Below are 19346 nucleotides of genomic sequence, written 5' to 3'. Positions count from 1 at the left end.
GAAGAATGTAAAAAACTTTAACTATAAGTGTAAAATTATTTAATTGTATCTAAAAACAAAGATGATGTAACTTACCAAATGAAAGTGCTGGCATGTTGATAGACACACAAACAAACACAAACATACACACAAAATTCAAGCTTTCACAACCAACGGTTGCTTCATCAGGAAAGAGGGAAGGAGAGGGAAAGACAAAAGGATGTGGGTTTTAAGAGAGAGGGTAAGGAGTCATTCCAATCCCGGGAGCGGAAAGACTTACCTTAGGGGGAAAAAGGACAGGTATACACTCACACACACACATATATCGATCCACACATATACAGACACAAGCAGACATATTTAAAGGCAAAGAGTTTGGGCAGAGATGTCAGTCGAGGCGGAAGTGCAGAGGCAAAAATGATGTTGAATGACAGGTGAGGTATGAGTGGCGGCAACTTGAAATTAGTGGAGATTGAGGCCTGGTGGATAACAGGAAGAGAGGATATATTGAAGGGCAAGTTCACATCTCCGGAGTTCCGATAGGTTGGTGTAAGTGGGAAGTATCCAGATAACCCGGATGGTGTAACATTGTGCCAAGATGTGCTGGCCGTGCACCAAGGCATGTTTAGCCACAGGGTGATCCTCATTACCAACAAAAACTGTCTGCCTGTGTCCATTCATGTGAATGGACAGTTTGTTGCTGGTCATTCCCACATAGAATGCGTCACAGTGTACGCAGGTCAGTTGGTAAATCACGTGGGTGCTTTCACACGTGGCTCTGCCTTTGATCGTGTACACCTTCCGGGTTACAGGACTGGAGTAGGTGGTGGTGGGAGGGTGCGTGGGGCAGGTTTTACACCGGGGGCGGTTACAGGGGTAGGAACCAGAGGGTAGGGAAGGTGGTTTGGGGATTTCATAGGGACGAACTAAGAGGTTACGAAGGTTAGGTGGACGGCGGAAAGACACTCTTGGTGGAGTGGGGAGGAATTAAATAATTTTGTCAATAATTGATTGTTTACATTGTTATATTAACTATAAGTGTGTAGCATTCCGCGCAATATTAGCGCTGGTGCTAGATCTTTGAGATCACCATGTACAGAATGCTGAGTTGGGGATTTTCTCCACTCAGGGTCTAGATGTTTCTGTTGTCCTCATAATTCAGGAATCAGTGAGACTGGAAGGTGAAAAGACTGGGAATTCGTACAAGTGCTGATAACTGCACTGTTGAGTGCCCCAGAAACCAAAATCATCATCATCACTATTGAGGAGCATTTAGTGACAAGGTAATTATAGATCATCGTCCAGGGCTGACTTAGACAGGGAAGTCATTTAGTGAACTCTTAGAGACAGTTGTTGTAAATTGCATTTCCTATGTACTGTGAAGTTTACCTATGATTATTTGCATTCAGCCATTGAGGGCCTTTTTTGTGTTACATTAAATATAGTGTTGCAAACTTCATTATTCGACAAGTCACACAGATAAGTAAACCTTTTTACCTCATTTGTGTGACTTTGGTACTAATTTGTTGCAGTGTTGTAGAATCTTCATTCTCCTATCCTGTTACCTGACCCTGGGGCATAGCTGTGTACTAGTGGCAAGGAGAAATTTTGTTAGCAGTGTTCTGCACCAGAAGCCATTTCACGAACTCAAAAACTCTGCCTACCGTAACAACAGTGGCAACTCGGCCTCCACAGCAGTAGCGACGAGGCCTTTACAAAACTGACGACGAGGCCTTTACAAAACTGACGACGAGGCCTTTATGTGGTGTCACCGCCAGACGCCACACTTGCTAGGTGGTAGCTTTAAATCGGCCGCGGTCCGTTAGTACATGTCGGACCCGCGTGTCGCCACTGTCAGTAATTGCAGACCGAGCGCCACCACACGGCAGGTCTAGAAAGACGTACTAGCACTCGCCCCCAGTTGTACGACGACTTTGCTAGCGACTACACTGACGAAGCCTTACTCTCATTTGCCGAGAGACAGTTAGAATAGCCAACAGCTAAGTCCATGGCTACGACCTAGCAAGGCGCCATTAACCATATCTGGAGAGAGTCTCATTTGTATAGTCACGAGCGATGTACCACAAGGATGAATTAAAGTTAAGTAAACAGACGATACGTACTTTTCTTTATAGCATTAATTACGTATCCTGTTCCAGACTTCATGCCAGTCGGCGTGTGTGTACGCGTGCCTTTCGGTTACCCGTCACTGTGGACTGGCTGTCTTGTCAGTCCACTACACTTTACAAAACTGGCGAAGAGGGTTTACAAAACTGGCGATGAGGGTATACAAAATCAAGCAAATATTTAAGGCTCCACTGCGAAAGGCAACACTTCTGGATCGGGAAAAGTGTACTTTTGTTTTTGGCACTCTTACAGATAGCTTGTAGAGTGGAAGGAAGAAGACACAAGAGGAAACAAGTGTCGGAGTCTCTGCCTCGATTGAACAATGTCCTACAAAGCCGACATGGAAATGTGCCTCAGAACTCAGTAGACTGAGGACAAAAATGTGAGATCACATGAAAAAAAGTACTTAAGGTGAGATTATTCTGAATGGCATTCATAAATAAGTTATCAGATGAGTGCCCTTTAGCATGCCACATTTTATACTTAATTTCCAAATGCAGTGAACTGTGCCAAGGTTATGTTTTGAGATGAATGTGTTATATATTACACCTCACTTACTATAAATACAGGGTGTCCACAATGAGACTCCAACATTTTAATATCCTATATCTTTTTCATTTCAGATGGTGGACCTGTGAATCATGAAGGGGCAGACAGAGCAACTCAACAAGTTTGTGGTGTGCAAATTTGATACGGCAAGTGGCCGTAGTGGAGCTGCAATCAATTGTTTTAGCAAAATGGAGCATATGAAGGAGTGTGCACAAGTGGTCTGGTGGTATGCAGAGACAAAATCGGCGACGCAAGTGCAAAGAAACTTTCGTCGAGTTTACAACAAAGCACACCCATTGTTGAAGACTATAAAGAAGTGGTCTGATCAGTTTTTGGCTGCTGGGAGTGTTGCGAAAGGGCACGGTGGTGGTAAGCCTGGGATCAGCGAACATCATGTGGAACAAGTGCGGCGGTCATTCGAACAAAGTCCACAGAAGTCAGTGCGACAGGCAGCACGAGAACTTCGTATGAAATGTTCAATGGTGCACAAAGTGCTTCATCAGAGATTACGTTTGTACACATATAAAGTGCAGGTTGTGCAAGAAATCAAGCCTGATGATCGATCAAAGCGAGAAGAATTTGCAGGTGTCATGTTAGATCGCATTGCTGCGGACGAGACATTTTTATCACGCATGATGTTTACTGATGAGGGAACCTTTCACGTATCAGGGGCAGTCAATCGTCACAATGTGCGCATCTGGGGTCTGAAAATCCACGTGCACCTAGGGAACACATGCGTGACAGTCCAAAAGTTAACGTGTGGTGTGGTTGATGATAAATCGCATTGTTGGGCCATTTTTCTTTCAGGAGCTGACTGCGGATGGAGTCATCTACCTGGACATGTTGGAACAATTTGCCATGCCACAGATAACAGACCTGCAGCCAAATGTGATGTTTCAACAGGACGGTGTACCATCCCATTGGAGCCTTGACGTCCGAATATTTTTAATGACACATTCCTGCAACGATGGATTGGCCGTGGAGGTCCAATTCCTTGGCCGCCACGTTCGCCCGACATAACCCCCCTCGATTTTTTCTTGTGGGGTTATGTGAGATATCGGGTATACGCTACACCACTAAAGGACATGCAAGACTTGAAACAGCGCATAAGAATTGTCATCAACTCTGTCACAGAACAGATGCTCCACAACACATGGCACAAAATAGATTATAGACTTGATATTCTTCGCGCTACCCGTGGTGCCCATGTTAAGGGGTACTGAACCGTACCTGTGTATGAAAAGTTGATGAGCTGCTGTATGATTTCCCTGTATTTGTTCGTCAATAAATTGTGTTTCCTCTCAGATTTTATGAGTTCAAATGTCGGAGTCTCATTGTGGACACCCTGTATTAACATTTGGGTCAAAGAGAATCCTCACCACATAGTTGAGTTAGAAAGGAACCTGCCTCATGTAATGATACAGGCTGCAAAGACACTGCAACATCTGCTCGGACCGCAGTTTTTCGAAGGGACTGTCAATGGTGCAAATTATTTGCACATGCTACGAATATGATTAATACCTCAGCTAGAGGAAAAGGGGCCTCACAGTACACACAGAGTTGGAGCAAGATGGTGCACCTCCATACTATGCTTTTGCAGTGCCCGAGTTCCTAAATGAACACTTCCAGGATGTGGATAGGTCGTGGTTCATCAGTAACACCAGTTCCCTCGAAATGGCCACCAAGAAGTCCTGTCCTCACCACACCTGACAGCTCGTTAGGGGAGTCATTAAAGTGCATGTGTCTGCTTGTCGTTATGCTATGAACAAAGAATTGCACACACTGTTGATGATGTATTTCACATTATAACACCAGAAATGCTCGAGAATACATCAAGAAGAGCATGGAGGCATATGGAAATGTGCTTAAAATGTGATGGGGGACATACCAATATACTGGACACTTAATATGTAAAACAAATCAAATCGATGAGCATTTGATACTAGGAGGTAGGCGGCGTCTCACACACCGTGTAGATGTAAAAGTCTAGTGAAGATGCTACTGCCCACAGAGAATAGCAGTTGATATGTGTCCTTTATTCATTTTCATTTCTTCTAGGCCAGTGATCAGCTTGGGGACTGCATGGACCAATTTCGTGTATCCAGTAGAGCTATCATCTTTTCAGTCACAATACCTACAACAAAACTACCAGAGATGAAATGTTGTTGGTTGATGAACTGAGTGTTGGCATCAGCTTGTCACAACATTTCAACAAGTTTCGTACACATGATCCTCACTTGATGGTGGGTATGAAATTCATCGAAATGTTGCGATAAGATTTCGCCACCACTCGGTTCATAACCCTAGAAGACATGTTGTTTTCAATTTTATTTCACTAATCTGTTCAAGAATTCATCCCCTCATCACTGTATTGGGTAAGAAATGTAAAATCACTGCCAAGTTGCTTTGTTTTGTGGACATCTGTAAGCATTTTCAGAATACAATGGAACACAATTTGCGAAAATTTAAAATATATGTGACAGTCCCATGTAAAACAGTTTTTGAAATTTGTGGTAACTAATCACAAAGTATTCTTATTGTGAGCCACCTGTTTTCACAAATTTTCTCATTCACTTTCTCAACTAAACCACCACTGAGAACAGGAGACCACCTACTCTGTGCTTCGTCATGAACACACCCTGAGGAGCTGTCTCCAGAGTTATTGGGGGGGTGGGGGGGGGGGGGAGGTAATTATTTTTCAAAGATCAACCTAGCAGAGGCATATTTACAGCTGCCACTTGATGAGGAATCTTCTGGTTGTCAATACCCCATTTGGATTTTATCAGTACCACCATTTGCCTTTTGATGTGGCAAGCGCACCAGCTATCTACATCTACATCCATATTCTGCAAGCCACCTGACGGTGTGTGGCGGAGGGTACCTTGAGTACGTCTATCATTTCTCCCTTCTATTGCAGTCTCGAATTGTTCGTGGAAAGAAAGATTGTCGGTATTTCTCTGTGTGGGCTCTCATCTCTCTGATTTTATCCTCATGGTCTCTTCGCGAGATGTACGTAGGAGGGAGCAATATAATGCTTGACTCCTCGGTGAAGGTATGTTCTCGAAACTTCAACAAAAGCCCGTACCGAGCTACTGAGTGTCTCTCTTGCAGAGTCTTCCACTAGAATTTATCTATCATCTCTGTAACGCTTTCGCGATTACTAAATGTTCCTGTAATGAAGTACGCTGCTCTCTGCTGGATCTTCTCTCTCTCTTCTATCAACCCTATCTGGTATGGATACCACACTCATGAGCCGTATTTAAGCACTGGGTGAACAAGTGAACTGTAACCTACTTCCTTTGTTTTCAGACTGCATTTCTTTAGGATTCTTCCAATGAATCTCAGTTTGGCATCTGCTTTACTGACGATTAATTTTATATGGTCGTTCCATTTTAACTACTCCTAATGCCTACTCCCAGATAATTTAAGGAATTAATTGCTTCCAGTTGCTGACCTGCTTTGTTGCAGCTAAATGATAAAGGATCTTTCTTTCTGTGTATTCACAGCACATTACACTTGTCTACATTGAAATTCAATTGCCATTTCCTGTACCATGCATCAATTCGTTGCAGATCCACCTGCATTTCAGTAGAATTTTCCATTGTTACAACCTCTCGATACACCACAGCATCATCCGCAAAAAGCCTCAGTGAAATTCTGATGTTATCCACAAGGTCATTTATATATGTTGTGAATAGCAATGGTCCTACGACACTCCCGTGTGACACGCCTGAAGTCACTCTTACTTCAGAAGACTTCTGTCCATTGAGAATGACATTCTGCGTTCTGTTATCTAGGAACTCTTCAATCCAATCACACAATTGGTCTGATAGTCCATATGCTCTTACTTTGTTCATTAAATGACTGTGGGGAACTATATCAAATGCCTTCCGGAAGTCAAGAAACACGGCGTCTACCTGGGAACCCGTGTCTATGGCCCTCTAAGTCTCGTGGACGAATTGCGTGAGCTGGTTTTCACAGGATCGTCTTTTTCGAAACCCATGCTGATTCCTACTTAGTAGATTTCTAGCCTCCAGAAAATATTTCATTGCTTTTTAGAGCAACTTATTGCATCAGTTCCAGGCTGCAGCAATTATTTTGATGACATGGTAGTGTCTGGTGACTCCACAGGGGAGCATCTGCAGAATCTTCATGCTCTATTTTCTGTTTAACAGTCTGACAGTGAAAGTGCAGTTTGCACAAGACACAGTTTTTTCAACCATCCATTATTTATTTCGGTTATGAAGTGTCATATACCGGCATTAAACCACTGAGCCAGCATACTGAGGCTATTACCACACTGCCGCATCCCACATCCATCAAAAAATTAGAGGTATTTTTAGGCAAAATTGCATACTATCACAAATTCATAGCGGACACTGCTGCTGTGCACAACCATTCCATGCATTATTACATAAAGATGCTCCTTTCCACTGGGCCCCAGCTTGTGACCAGGCATCCAAGCCATTGAAATCTAAGCTGCAGTCGGCTCCTTGTTTGGCACTTTCAAGCCAGGTCAGTAACTTGTGACAGCAGCTAACGTGTCTCAGTCTGGCCTTGTACCATCCATGTTCATAAGTATGTGGTCAGAACTGAATGCCCTATTGCATATGCCTCTGAATCCTTAAATTCAGCACAAAAGCATTATTCTCAGATAGAGGAGGAGGCTTTGGCAATCGTATATGCTCTAAAAAAAAATTAATGTTTTTCTATACGGATCCAAGTTTCACCTGTGCACAGACCACAAACTGATGGTTGTTTCTTTTTAAGTCTCTGTTTTAGAGGTCCAAACACATAAAAGTCACACAGTGAAAGGTCAGGACTGTACGGTGGATGTTCCAGTGTTTCCCACCAAAACTGCTGCAATGTCGTCTTCACCACATTGGCCGTGTGTGGGGGGGCATTATCATGCAGGAGGATAACGCTGCTGGACAACATGCCTCGGCGTTTCGACTCGATGGCTCGTCTAAGGTTCTGTAAAGTGGCTTGATAACGCTGGGTATTGATGGTGGTTTCCTGTTCCAGTAACTCGACAAGCAGTGGGCCCTTGTGGTCAAAAAAGGACATCGTGATGTTACCGGAACTGGTTGCACGGCCTTTGATTTCTTTGGAGTTGGGGAAGCTGCATGTTTCCATTGCTTGCTCTGATGCTTGCTTTCCTGTTCAAAATGGGGACACCATGTTTTGTCACCTGTGACAATATGCAAGAGAAAGCCATATTCCTCCTCACAATAAGAATGCAGATGACTGAAAGAGAGCGCCATTTGAGTATTGCACTGTTTGGCTGTCAGTTGGTGGGGTACCTTCTGTGCATACATTTCTCAAAAGTTCAAGTATTACTGCATTACAGTGTGGGCGGTGCTCGTGCTATTACCCAGTAACCGACGGATCTCATCCACAGTGATTCTGCAGTTGTCCAAGACTAAAGCCTTCACTTCCACAACCATTTCCAGTGTGATGACGCGAGGAGGCTGTCCAGGATGAGCATCGTCCTCCAGTGACTCGCGACCCTCGAGAAATCGTTAGCGCCTTTCCACAACACTTGAACGACTCAGACTGTACTCACCGTACACAGCCTTCATCCGTCGATACATTTCACGGCCTCCATCTCCCTCTGCCACCAAAAATCGAATCTCACCTCATCGTTCCTGCTTACTTGCCTGCACATTCGGTAGTGGACGATAACTTGTGTGACCACCTTCTCTTTGGCATGAGACCACACTGGCACTATGCAACCCCCAAATGGTGTGCACGCGTCAATCTCTCTGCCAGTAGATGGCGCCACCATACCCGCAGTTACGTGGTGCCACCTTACGTGTGAGGCAAAGGTAGTCACATTGACCAGGTTTCATTTCTTCTTCCTGGCAGATTAAAACTGTGTGGCCGACCGAGACTCGAACTCGGGACCCTTGCCTTTCGCGGGCAAGTGCTCTACCAACTGAGCTACCGAAGCAGGACTCACGCCCGGTACTCACAGCTTTACTTCTGCCAGTATCTCATCTCCTACCTTCCAAACTTTACAGAAGCTCTCCTGCGAACCTTGCAGAACTAGCACTCCTGAAAGAAAGGATATTGCGGAGACATGGCTTAACCACAGCCTGGGGGATGTTTCCAGAATGAAATTTTTACTCTACAGTGGAGCGTGCACTGATATGAAACTTCCTGGCAGATTAAAACTGTGTGCAAAAGGATCGCAGAAGAGCTTCTGTTAAGTGTGGAAGGTAGGAGGCGAGGTACTGGCAGAAGTAAGGCTGTGAGGACGGGGCGTGAGTCGTGCTTGGGTAGCTCAGTTGGTAGAGCACTTGCCCGCGAAAGGCAAAGGTCCCGAGTTCGAGTCTCGGTCCGGCACACAGTTTTAATCTGCCAGGAAGTTTCAACATCGTCTGTTGTCTCCATGGATGATGAACTGAGTGGCAGTTGTATCTTGTCACAACATTTCAATGACTTTTGCAGCCGTCATCTTCAAGCAATGCCGGTAGTCGGCTGATTTACTGCTAGTAATAGGATAACCATCTACAACATTTTGAGATTCCACATCTAAATTAAAACAAAGAAATTCGTCTTTATCGATCTCTGGATCAAGACCGATCGGCAAACGCGATAAGACATCAGCGTTTGCACGTTGTGCTGTAGGTCAAAAATGTATCTCGTAATTGTATCCCAACAGGGAAAGAGCCCACCACTGTAAGTGTGTGACTGGGTCCACGCATGGGTCTGACAGCAGCCTAGTAGCTGCTTCAAGGATGGAATCGACTGGCTAGTGTTGCAATGGGATAAATGTGCCAACAGTTTTGGCGACTATTTTTGAGTATGTATACTGTTTATAACTACATTTCTCAGTTAATAAAATTGTTACCGTTACTTTACGTTCGTGACCGGGTTTCATTTGAATGACCCTTATATTTTGATGGGGATAATATACACTACTGGCCATTAAAATTGCTACACCATAAAGATGTCGTGCTGCACACACGGAACTTAACCGACAGCAAGAAGATGCTGTGATATGCAAAGAGCATTCACACAAGGTTGGCCTCGGTGGTGACACCCACAACGTGCTGACATGAGGATAGTTTCCAACTGATTTCTCATACACAAACAGCAGCTGCCTAGTGAAACGTTGTTGTGATGCATCATCTAAGGAGGAGAAATGCGTACCATCACATTTCCGACTTTGATAAAGGTCGGATTGTAGCCTATCGCGATTGCGATTTATCGTATCGTGACATTGCTGCTCGTGCTGGTCGAGATCCAATGACTGTTAGCAGCATATGGAATCGGTGCATTCAGGAGGGTAATACGGAATGCCGTGCTGGATCCCAACGGCCTCATATCACTAGCAGTTGAGATGACAGGCATCTTATCTGCATGGCTGTAATGGATAGTGCAGCCATGTCTCGATCCCTGAGTCAATAGATGGGGACGTTTGCAAGACAACAACCATCTGCACGAACAGTTCAACGATGTTTGCAGCAGCACGGACTATCAGCTTGGAGACCACGACTACGGTTACCCTTGACGCTGCATCACAGACAGGAGCGCCTGAGATGGTGTACTCAACAATGAACCTGGGTGCATGAATGCCAAAACGTAATTTTTTTCAGATGAATCCAGGTTTTGTTTACAGAATCAATGATGGTTGCATCTGTGTTTGGCGACATCGCGGTGAACACACATTGGGAGCGTGTATTCGTCATTGCCATACTGGCGTATCACCCAGCGTGATGGTATGGGGTGCCATTGGTTAAACGTCTCGGTCACCTCTTGTTCGTATTGACGGCACTTTGAACAGTGGATGTTTTATTTCAGATGTGTTACGACCCGTTGCTCAACCCTTCATTCGATTCCTGCGGAACCCTACATTTCAGCAGGATAATGCACGACTGCATGCTGCAGGTCCTGTATGGGCCTTTCTGGATACAGAAGATGTTCAATTGCTGCCCTGGCCAGCACATTCTCGAGATCTCTCACCAATTGAAAATGTCTGTTCAATGGTGGCCGAGCAACTGGCTCATCACAATACGCCAGTCACTACTCTTGATGAACTGTGGTATCATGCTGAAGCTGCATGGGCGACTGTACCTGTACACACCATCCAAGCTCTGTTTGATGCAATACCCAGGCGTATCAAGGCCGTTATTACGACCAGAGGTGGTTGTTCTAAGTACTGATTTCTCAGGATCTATGCACCCAAATTGCGTGAAAATGTAATCACATGTCAGTTCTAGTATATTTATCCAATGAATACCCGTTTATCATCTGCATTTCTTCTTGGTGCAGCAATTTTAATGGCCAGTAGTGTAGTTGTTTGAAAAAAATAAAAGCTTTGGCAGATAAAAAATCAGTCTCATTATTTTTGTATCCCGCCCGGAAGGCGGCGTGTGGGTCTGCTCCTGTAAACTGAAAGGTAGGCTGAATGAAGGGAGCGAGTAGGAGCAGGAAAAGGTGAAGTGCTTTGATACTGCATAGAGGTTACAACTCTTTTACTGGGGTATGAACATATACAACTGATATGATTACTTAACTTTACACACAGATTAGCACGTAGTTGCGAAACCGTTCATCAATCCAATCTAACATCGGCTAGAAGTTACAAAGGCAAAATCTGCAGTGGCTCGACCACTAGGTAATAGAAACAATGTTGTTTGGTCGTCTACTCGGAATCAAGAAAAAAGAATCTGGAGGGGCGCTCGTAGAGCTGCACAGCGCTGGCTGAGGGCGCTGTCGTCGGTGTCATAGTGCCAACATAGCAGAGCGCACCTACGTTGTGGCATCGTAGCTATCAATACCACAATTATTTTTCTCACACACCTCGTATTCCTCACTTTGAGACTGATGTTTGATACTGACAGACTTCTTTCAGCAAGGAATGCCCTCTTTGATTGTGGTGTCTATGTTTTAGTCCACCTTGCAGTGTTCGTCATCTGTTACTTTGCTTCTAATGTAGCATAATTCCTTCATCTTGTTTATTTTGTGGTTCCCAGTTCTGATGTTATGGTTACTGCTAGTGTCAATCCTGTTACTCCTCATTACTTACGTGTCTCTCCATTTTATTCTCAATCTACAGGGTGTTACAAAAAGGTACAGCCAAACTTTCAGGAAACATTCCACACACACAAATAAAGAAAAGATGTTATGTGGACATGTGTCCGGAAATGCTTAATTTCCATGTTAGAGCTCATTTTAGTTTCGTCAGTATGTACTGTACTTCCTCGATTCACCGCCAGTTGGCCCAATTGAAGGAAGGAAATGTTGACTTCGGTGCTTGTGTTGACATGCGACTCATTGCTCTACATTACTAGCATCAAGCACATCAGTGCGTAGCATCAACAGGTTAGTGTTCATCACGAACGTGGTTTTGCAGTCAGTCCAATGTTTACAAATGCGGAGTTGGCAGATGCCCATTTGATGTATGGATTAGCACGGGGCAATAGCTGCGGCGCGGTACATTTGTATCGAGACAGATTTCCAGAACGAAGGTGTACCAACAGGAAGACATTCGAAGCAATTGATTGGCGTCTTAGGGAGCACGGAACATTCCAGCCTATGACTCGTGACTGGGGAAGGCCTAGAACGACGAGGACACTTGCAATGGACGAGGCAATTCTTCGTACAGTTGACGATAACCCTAATGCGAGCGTCAGAGAAGTTGCTGCTGTACAAGGTAACGTCGACCACATCACTGTATGGAGAGTGCTACGGGAGAACCAGTTGTTTCCGTACCGTGTACAGCGTATGCAGGCACTATCAGCAGCTGATTGGCCTCCACGGGTACACTTCTGCGAATGGTTCATCCGACAATGTGTTAATCCTCATTTCAGTGCAAATGTTCTCTTTACGGATGAGGCTTCATTCCAACGTGATCAAATTGTAAATTTTCACAATCAACATGTGTGGGCTGATGAGAATCTGCACGTAATTGTGCAATCACGTCATCAACACAGATTTTCTGTGAACGTTTGGGCAGGCAGTGTTGGTGATGTCTTGATTGGGCCCTACGCTCAATGGAGCATGTTATCATGATTTCATACTCTACCTATGCTGCTAGAACATGTGCCTTTACAAGTACGACACAACATGTGGTTTCAAGTGTTGGCAGAAGAGCCAACACTGTGTTGCTAAAGGAGGCCGAAATGCACGCGTTTAATTACACGCTGACTGGCGTGAGGTCTGGAACAGTTAAGGGAATTAATAGTAGCAAATAAAGTACGTAGTTGATATAATACTTAACTTTAATCCACAATTGTAGAACATCGCTCTTGATGATACATAATTTGAATCTCAATATCAATTGCTATGACGCCTTGCTAGGTCATAGCAAATGACGTAGCTGAAGGCTATGCTAACTATCGTCTCGGCAAATGAGAGCGTAGTTGTCAGTGATCCATCTCTGGCTAAGTCAGCTGTACAACTGGGGCAAGTGCTAGGAAGTGTCTCTAGACCTGCAGTGTGGCGGCGCTTGGTCTGCAATCACTGATAGTGGCGACACACGGGTCCGACGTATACTAGCGGACCACGGCCGATTTAAAAGCTACCACCTAGCAAGTGTGGTGTCTGGCGGTGACACCACATGGTTCATGCACGATGAAGCTCCTGCACATTTCAGTCGAAGTGTTCGTACGCTTCTCAACAACAGATTCGGTGACTGATGGATTGGTAGAGGCGGACCAATTCCATGGTCTCCACGCTCTCCTGACCTCAACCCTCTTGACTTTCATTTATGGGGGCATTTGAAAGCTCTTGTCTATGCAACACTGGTACCAAATGTAGAGACTCTTCGTGCTTGTATTGTGGACGGCTGTGATACAATACGCCATTCTCCAGGGCTGCATCAGTGCATCAGGGATTCCGTGCGATGGAGGGTGGATGCATGTATCCTTGCTAACGGAGGATATTTTGAACATTTCCTGTAACAAAGTGTTTGAAGTCACGCTGGTACATTCTGTTGCTGCGTATTTCCATTCCATGATTAATGTGATTTGAAGAGAAGTAATAAAATGAGCTCTAACATGGAAAGTAAGCATTTCCGGACACATGTCCACATAACATATTTTCTTTCTTTGTGTGTGAGGAATGTTTCCTGAAAGTTTGGCCGTGCTGTTTTGTAACACCCTGTATAGTGAGCGCTCTTAGGCTGTTTACTCCATTTAACAGATCCTGCAGGTCTCCCCCCTTCCAACGAGGTTAGTGACATCATTGGCAAGTATGGTCACTGGCATATTTTCACCATGAATTTTAATCCCACTCCTGAACATGATACTGGCTGTTGTTGTTGTCGTTGTCTTCAGTCCAGAGACTGGTTTGATGCAGCTCTCCATGCTACTCTATCCTGTGCAAGCTTCTTCATCTCCCAGTACCTACTGCAACCTTCATCCTTCTGAATCTGTTTAGTGTATTCATCTCTTGGTCTCCCTCTACGATTTTTACCCTCCGTGCTGCCCTCCAATATTAAATTGGCGATCCCTTTATGCCTCAGAATATGTCCTACCAACCGATCCCTTCTTCTAGTCAAGTTGTGCCACAAATTTCTCTTCTCCCCAATTCTATTCAATACCTCCTCATTTGTTATGTGATCTACTCATCTAATCTTCAGCATCCTTCTGTAGCACCACATTTTGAAAGCTTCTATTCTCTTTTTGTCTAAACTATTTATTGTCCACATTTCACTTCCATACATGGCATGATTCCATTACATTGTGACAGGATGTTACAACAACAGTTTCAAAACCCGCAACTAGTGATTCTATAATCCGTGCTTCCTCGTGCCACCCTCATCAGTATAAGTTGAGCATACAAATACTTTCATAAAAGACTTCCCGACACTTAAATCTATAATCGATGTTAACAAGTTTCTCTTCTTCAGAAACGCTTTCCTTGCCATATGGCCATACTGGCTATAATGCAAAAAACTTACTTGCTTGCATCACCGCCTCTTGCGTGGAACAGGTTGGGCATCTGAGGAGACCCCAAGGGAGCGAATGCACAGACCGTCACGTCGAGCGCTTTGCAAAAGGCTGCCAACTCCCGCTGCTGGAAGTAGATGTGCAGCTCCACCTGTAGGTTGGCCGGCTTGATGCGGGCGGCCTGCCAGATGCGCTTTATCTGGCTGGAGTTGAAATTTGACAGCCCGATGGAATGGGCTCGACCGGCGTCCACTTGTGCTTCCATCGCCTGTGAAATGACAAAAAACGTACAAAAATTAGTGAGACACGAATGCCGAAGTAACATCTTTCACTTTTACAATACAATAATTAAGTAAAATCAAACAATGGAAAATCCAGGACAGAATGCAACAATATTTTGAAAAGAAAAGTTGCTACTTGCCTTATAGTGATGCTGAGTCACAGATAGGCACATCAAAAATACTCTCACAAATATAGCTTTCGGCCAGTAAGGCCTTCATCAAAATTAAACAAAAACACACACTATCGTAAACGCAACTCACACACACATGACTGCAGTCTCAGGCAACTGAGACCACACTCAGTGTGGCCTACTATGACTCAGCATCTCCATTACATGGTGAGTAGCAACTTTACTTTTCACAATTTTGTACTACAGCAAAAATGAGTCCATTACATTGTGACAGGATGTTACAACAACAGTTTCAAAACCTGCAACTAGTGATTCTATAATCCGTGCTTCCTCCTGCCACCCTCATCAGTATAGGTTGAGCATTTTTAAATCTATGGTGCGCCGAGAGAAATAAAAACAATAATATCTGCCTCTGTATATGTCTGCTTGTGTCTGTATACGTGTGGATGGATATGTGTGTGTGTGCAAGTGTATACCCGTCCTTTTTTCCCCCTAAGGTAAGTCTTTCTGCACCCGGGATTGGAATGACTCCTTACCCTCTCTCTTAAACCCAAATCCTTTCGTCTTTCCCTCTCCTTCCCTCTTTCCTGATGAAGCAACCATTGGTTGCGAAAGCTAGAATTTTGTGTGTATGTTTGTGTTTGTTTGTGTGTCTATCGACGTGCCAGCGCTTTCGTTTGGTAAGTCACATCGTCTTTGTTTATATATATATATATAGAGGGAAACATTCCACTTATCTTAGGGAGCGGGAGCGGAAAGACTTACCTTAGGGGGAAAAAAGGACGGGTATACACTCGCACACACACACAAATATCCATCCACACATATACAGACACAAGCAGACACAGCTTGGTCCCCTGCAACTCCTTTCTATTCCTGAGGCTGAAGAGAACTGTAAAAGGATGTCGCTTTGCCAGAACTAATTGGGGGGGGGGGGGGGGGGGGGCAAAAAAAAAATTGAATTGCTGAAGGAGCTGAACACCATTACACAAAGTGAGTTCTGGAAGTGCTTCCAAGGTCGGGGAAAGAACTGGCACAACTACATTATATAAAAGGGCAATTACTTTAAGGGAAACAAAGTTGATGAAAAATAAATATTTTTAAGAAAAACAAAAATTCCCATTACTTCTTGATCACACCTCATATACATCTACTGTAAGTCACGATATATTAGCAATCTGTATCACCTGCAACTATAAAAATAAGTATAGAGGAGACATTGCAATTACAATATGGAAAAGTTTTTGCAAGCAAGTTTACATCATTTAGTAGCTTGAATAGAGCAGAGCTCTCTTTCAGCACCAGCCTAAACTGGGAAAGATTAAGTCACACAGCAAGAACTAGTGGCACACCACAGCAAGTCCACTCAAGCAATTACCTTCAAGAATGGCAACTGTGAATTATTGGTAAGGTAAAGGTGGCACACACATGCAATCAGCTGCCAGATCATGTATGGAGTGGAGCCCATCATTAACCAAAAACCCAACCTGTAACACTCCAACATATATTATCCATCTAATTGTAACTGAAATACAGGGTGAGCATTAATAAAACCAACAAACTGCAGGAACAAATTACTGACAGGAAATGGTGGAAACAAGGCCCTATGAACATGTGTCCAGAAATGGATGGCATGTTTGCAACGAAAATAATTCGTCCCAGAACACAGTACAGAGCTGCATCACATCACACCACAACAGATGCTCAAAGTGGCCTCCATGAGACTGCAGGTGATAGGGATACTCATAATCATTATTTGGCTTACATCATGTTTGCTGGCCACTTGTCTGGAGGTTGTACTAGAGTTCATCTCAATATTCTATAGAAACCAGTCCTCCAAATCTGATGAATGCACAGTCCACTGCCCCTCTGCATGTTTATCTACCTGAAAGGACCCACGATCATGCAAAAGCCCAAAAAAGGCTTGAAATGTTCTGTGATACGCTGGATGTCTGCGGGGATACTTGTTTCGGTACGGCCGTGCTGCCTCTCGGCCGTTTTCTTCTGCTCGGATGTACACAAACACCATCTCAGCTTACTTCTGACACGAATACCAGACCATTCTGCTGCTTACAGCATACTGGATCAATCACACAGCCAGCAATATGCACAAAATACACAGCACGCAGTCAGAGAAACAGTCATTCATCAGCGCCATCTACTGTGGCAATGACACATTTCCGGACACGTGTTCATAAGACCTTCTTCCTCCATTTCCAGTGAGGAATCTGTCCTGCAGTTTGTCAGTTTTATTAATATTAACCCTGTATATTGATCCAGATTGTAACAACAACAATGTAATGAGAAGAGACTGCTGGTTCCCATAAAGATGACATGTTAAGTTGCAGACATGCACAATGAAAAGACACTTTCACATTCACTTTTGGCCAAAGCTTTTGTCTGAAAAGGAAACACACACACAATTATTCACACAAGCTAGCACACGTCACACACACATGATCACCGTTACTGGGAGCTCAGACCAGAACGCAACTGTTACATACACTATGTGATCAAACGTATCTGGTCACCTGGCTGAAAATGACTTACAAGTTCATAGTGCCCTCTATTGGTAATGCTGTTATTCAGTATGGTGTTGGCCCACCCTTAGCCTTGATGACAGCTTCCACTCTCACAGGCATACATTCAATCAGGTGCTGTAAGGTTTCTCGGGGAATGGCAGCCCCTTCTTCACAGAGTGCTGCACTGAGGAGAGGTATCAATGTCGGTCAGTGAGGCCTGGCACGAAGTCGGCATTCCAAAACATCCCAAAGGTGTTCTATAGGATTCAGCTCAGGACTCTGTGCAGGCCAGTCCATTACATGGATGTTACTGTCATGTAACCATTCCGCCACAGACCGTGCATTATGAAAAGGTGCTCGATCGTGTTGAAATAATGCAGTCGCCATCCCCGCATTGCTCTTCAACAGTGGGAAGCAAGAAGGTGCTTAAAACATTGATGTAGGCCTGTGCTGTGATAGTGCCATGCAAAACAACAAGGGGTGGAAGCCCCCTCCATGAAAACCACAACCACACCATAACACCATCGCCTCCCAATTTTACTGTTGACAGTACCCATGCTGGCAGATGACGTTCACCGGGCATTCGCCATACCCACACCCTGCCATCGGACTGCCACATTGTGTACCATGATTTGTCACTCCACACAACATTTTTACACTGTTCAATCATGCAATGTTTACACTCTTTACACCAAGTGAGGCACTGTTTGGCATTTACCAGCATGATGTGTGGCTTATCAGCAGCCACTCGACAATGAAACACAAGTTTTCTCACCTTCTAACTGTAATAGTACTTGCAGTGGATCCTGATGCAGTTTGGAATTCCTGTGTGATGGTCTGGATAGATGTCTGCCTGTTACACATTACAGACCTCTTCAACTGTCGGCAGGCTCTGTCAGTCAACAGACGAGGTCAGCCTGTACGCTTTTGTGGTGTACGTGTCCCTTCACATTTCCACTTTACTATCACATCGGAAACAGTGGACGCAGGGACGTTTAGGGGTGTAGAAATCTCATGTTCAGTTGTACGACACAAGTGAGACCCAATCACATGACCACGTTTGAAGTCCACGAGTTCTGCAGAGCAGCCCATTCTGCTCTCTCACAATGTCTAATGACTACTGAGGACAGTGATATGGAGTACCCGGCAGTAGGTGGCAGCACAATGCACCTAATATGAAAAATGTTTGATTTTGGGGATGTCAGGATACTTCTGATCACATAGTGTAGAATAGAAGTAGCAGTGTGAAGGGAGGGGGAAGGCAAAGGGATGGCAGGGAACAGGTAGAGAGAGATAGGGGTACTGACTGTCAGAGCGTGCAGGGTGTAGACTGCCAGCTGGCACAGCATTGGGAGGCTATGGGGTAGGGAGGTGAGGAGAGGGAAATTGGGAGCGAAAAGGAAAGGAGTAGTGAAGGGGGAAGCAGCACACAAAGAGGCTGTGAGACGGGAATAGGGAGGAAGTGACAGGACGGAGGGGGTGGAAACTGTAGGACGGATGGTGTGGGGACAGTAGGTTGCCACAGGTTGAGGCCAGGCCAATTTCAGGAGTGGAAGGATAACTCCCATTTGTGTAGTTCGAAAAAACTGGTGGTGGAGGGGAGAATCCAGGTAGCTCAGGTAGTGCTTCCTTGTGTGTGCGTGTGTGTGTGGAGGGGGGCAGGCAGGTGCGTGTGCATATTTGTTCTTTTTCTGACAAAGGCTTTGGCTGAAAACTCATGTGTAAGTGTCTTTTCATAGTGCCTGTCTGCAGCTTAACGTGTCATCTTTAGGGTAAGTAACAATCTATCTTTTCTTTACATTGTTGTTGAAATGTATTGCAACTCATTACACACAGGAAGCCCTAAGTAGTGAA

The 19346-nt window shown here is 44.6% G+C and overlaps 1 protein-coding gene across 2 annotated transcripts in view; it reads right to left on the bottom strand.

The window, feature by feature from the left end:
* Nucleotides 1-19346, bottom strand: part of LOC126109644 (1,5-anhydro-D-fructose reductase-like) — a 97486-nt gene that overhangs the window by 26343 nt on the left and 51797 nt on the right. For both annotated transcript variants that reach the window (XM_049914693.1, XM_049914692.1), the window contains exon 5: nucleotides 14570-14826. In XM_049914693.1, coding sequence (XP_049770650.1) covers nucleotides 14570-14826 — 257 coding nt within the window. The remainder of the gene's footprint in view (nucleotides 1-14569; nucleotides 14827-19346) is intronic.

This window comes from Schistocerca cancellata, chromosome 12, assembly GCF_023864275.1.
Source record: "Schistocerca cancellata isolate TAMUIC-IGC-003103 chromosome 12, iqSchCanc2.1, whole genome shotgun sequence".
Lineage (NCBI taxonomy): Eukaryota > Metazoa > Arthropoda > Insecta > Orthoptera > Acrididae > Schistocerca > Schistocerca cancellata.
This window is presented reverse-complemented; position numbering and strand designations above follow the sequence as displayed.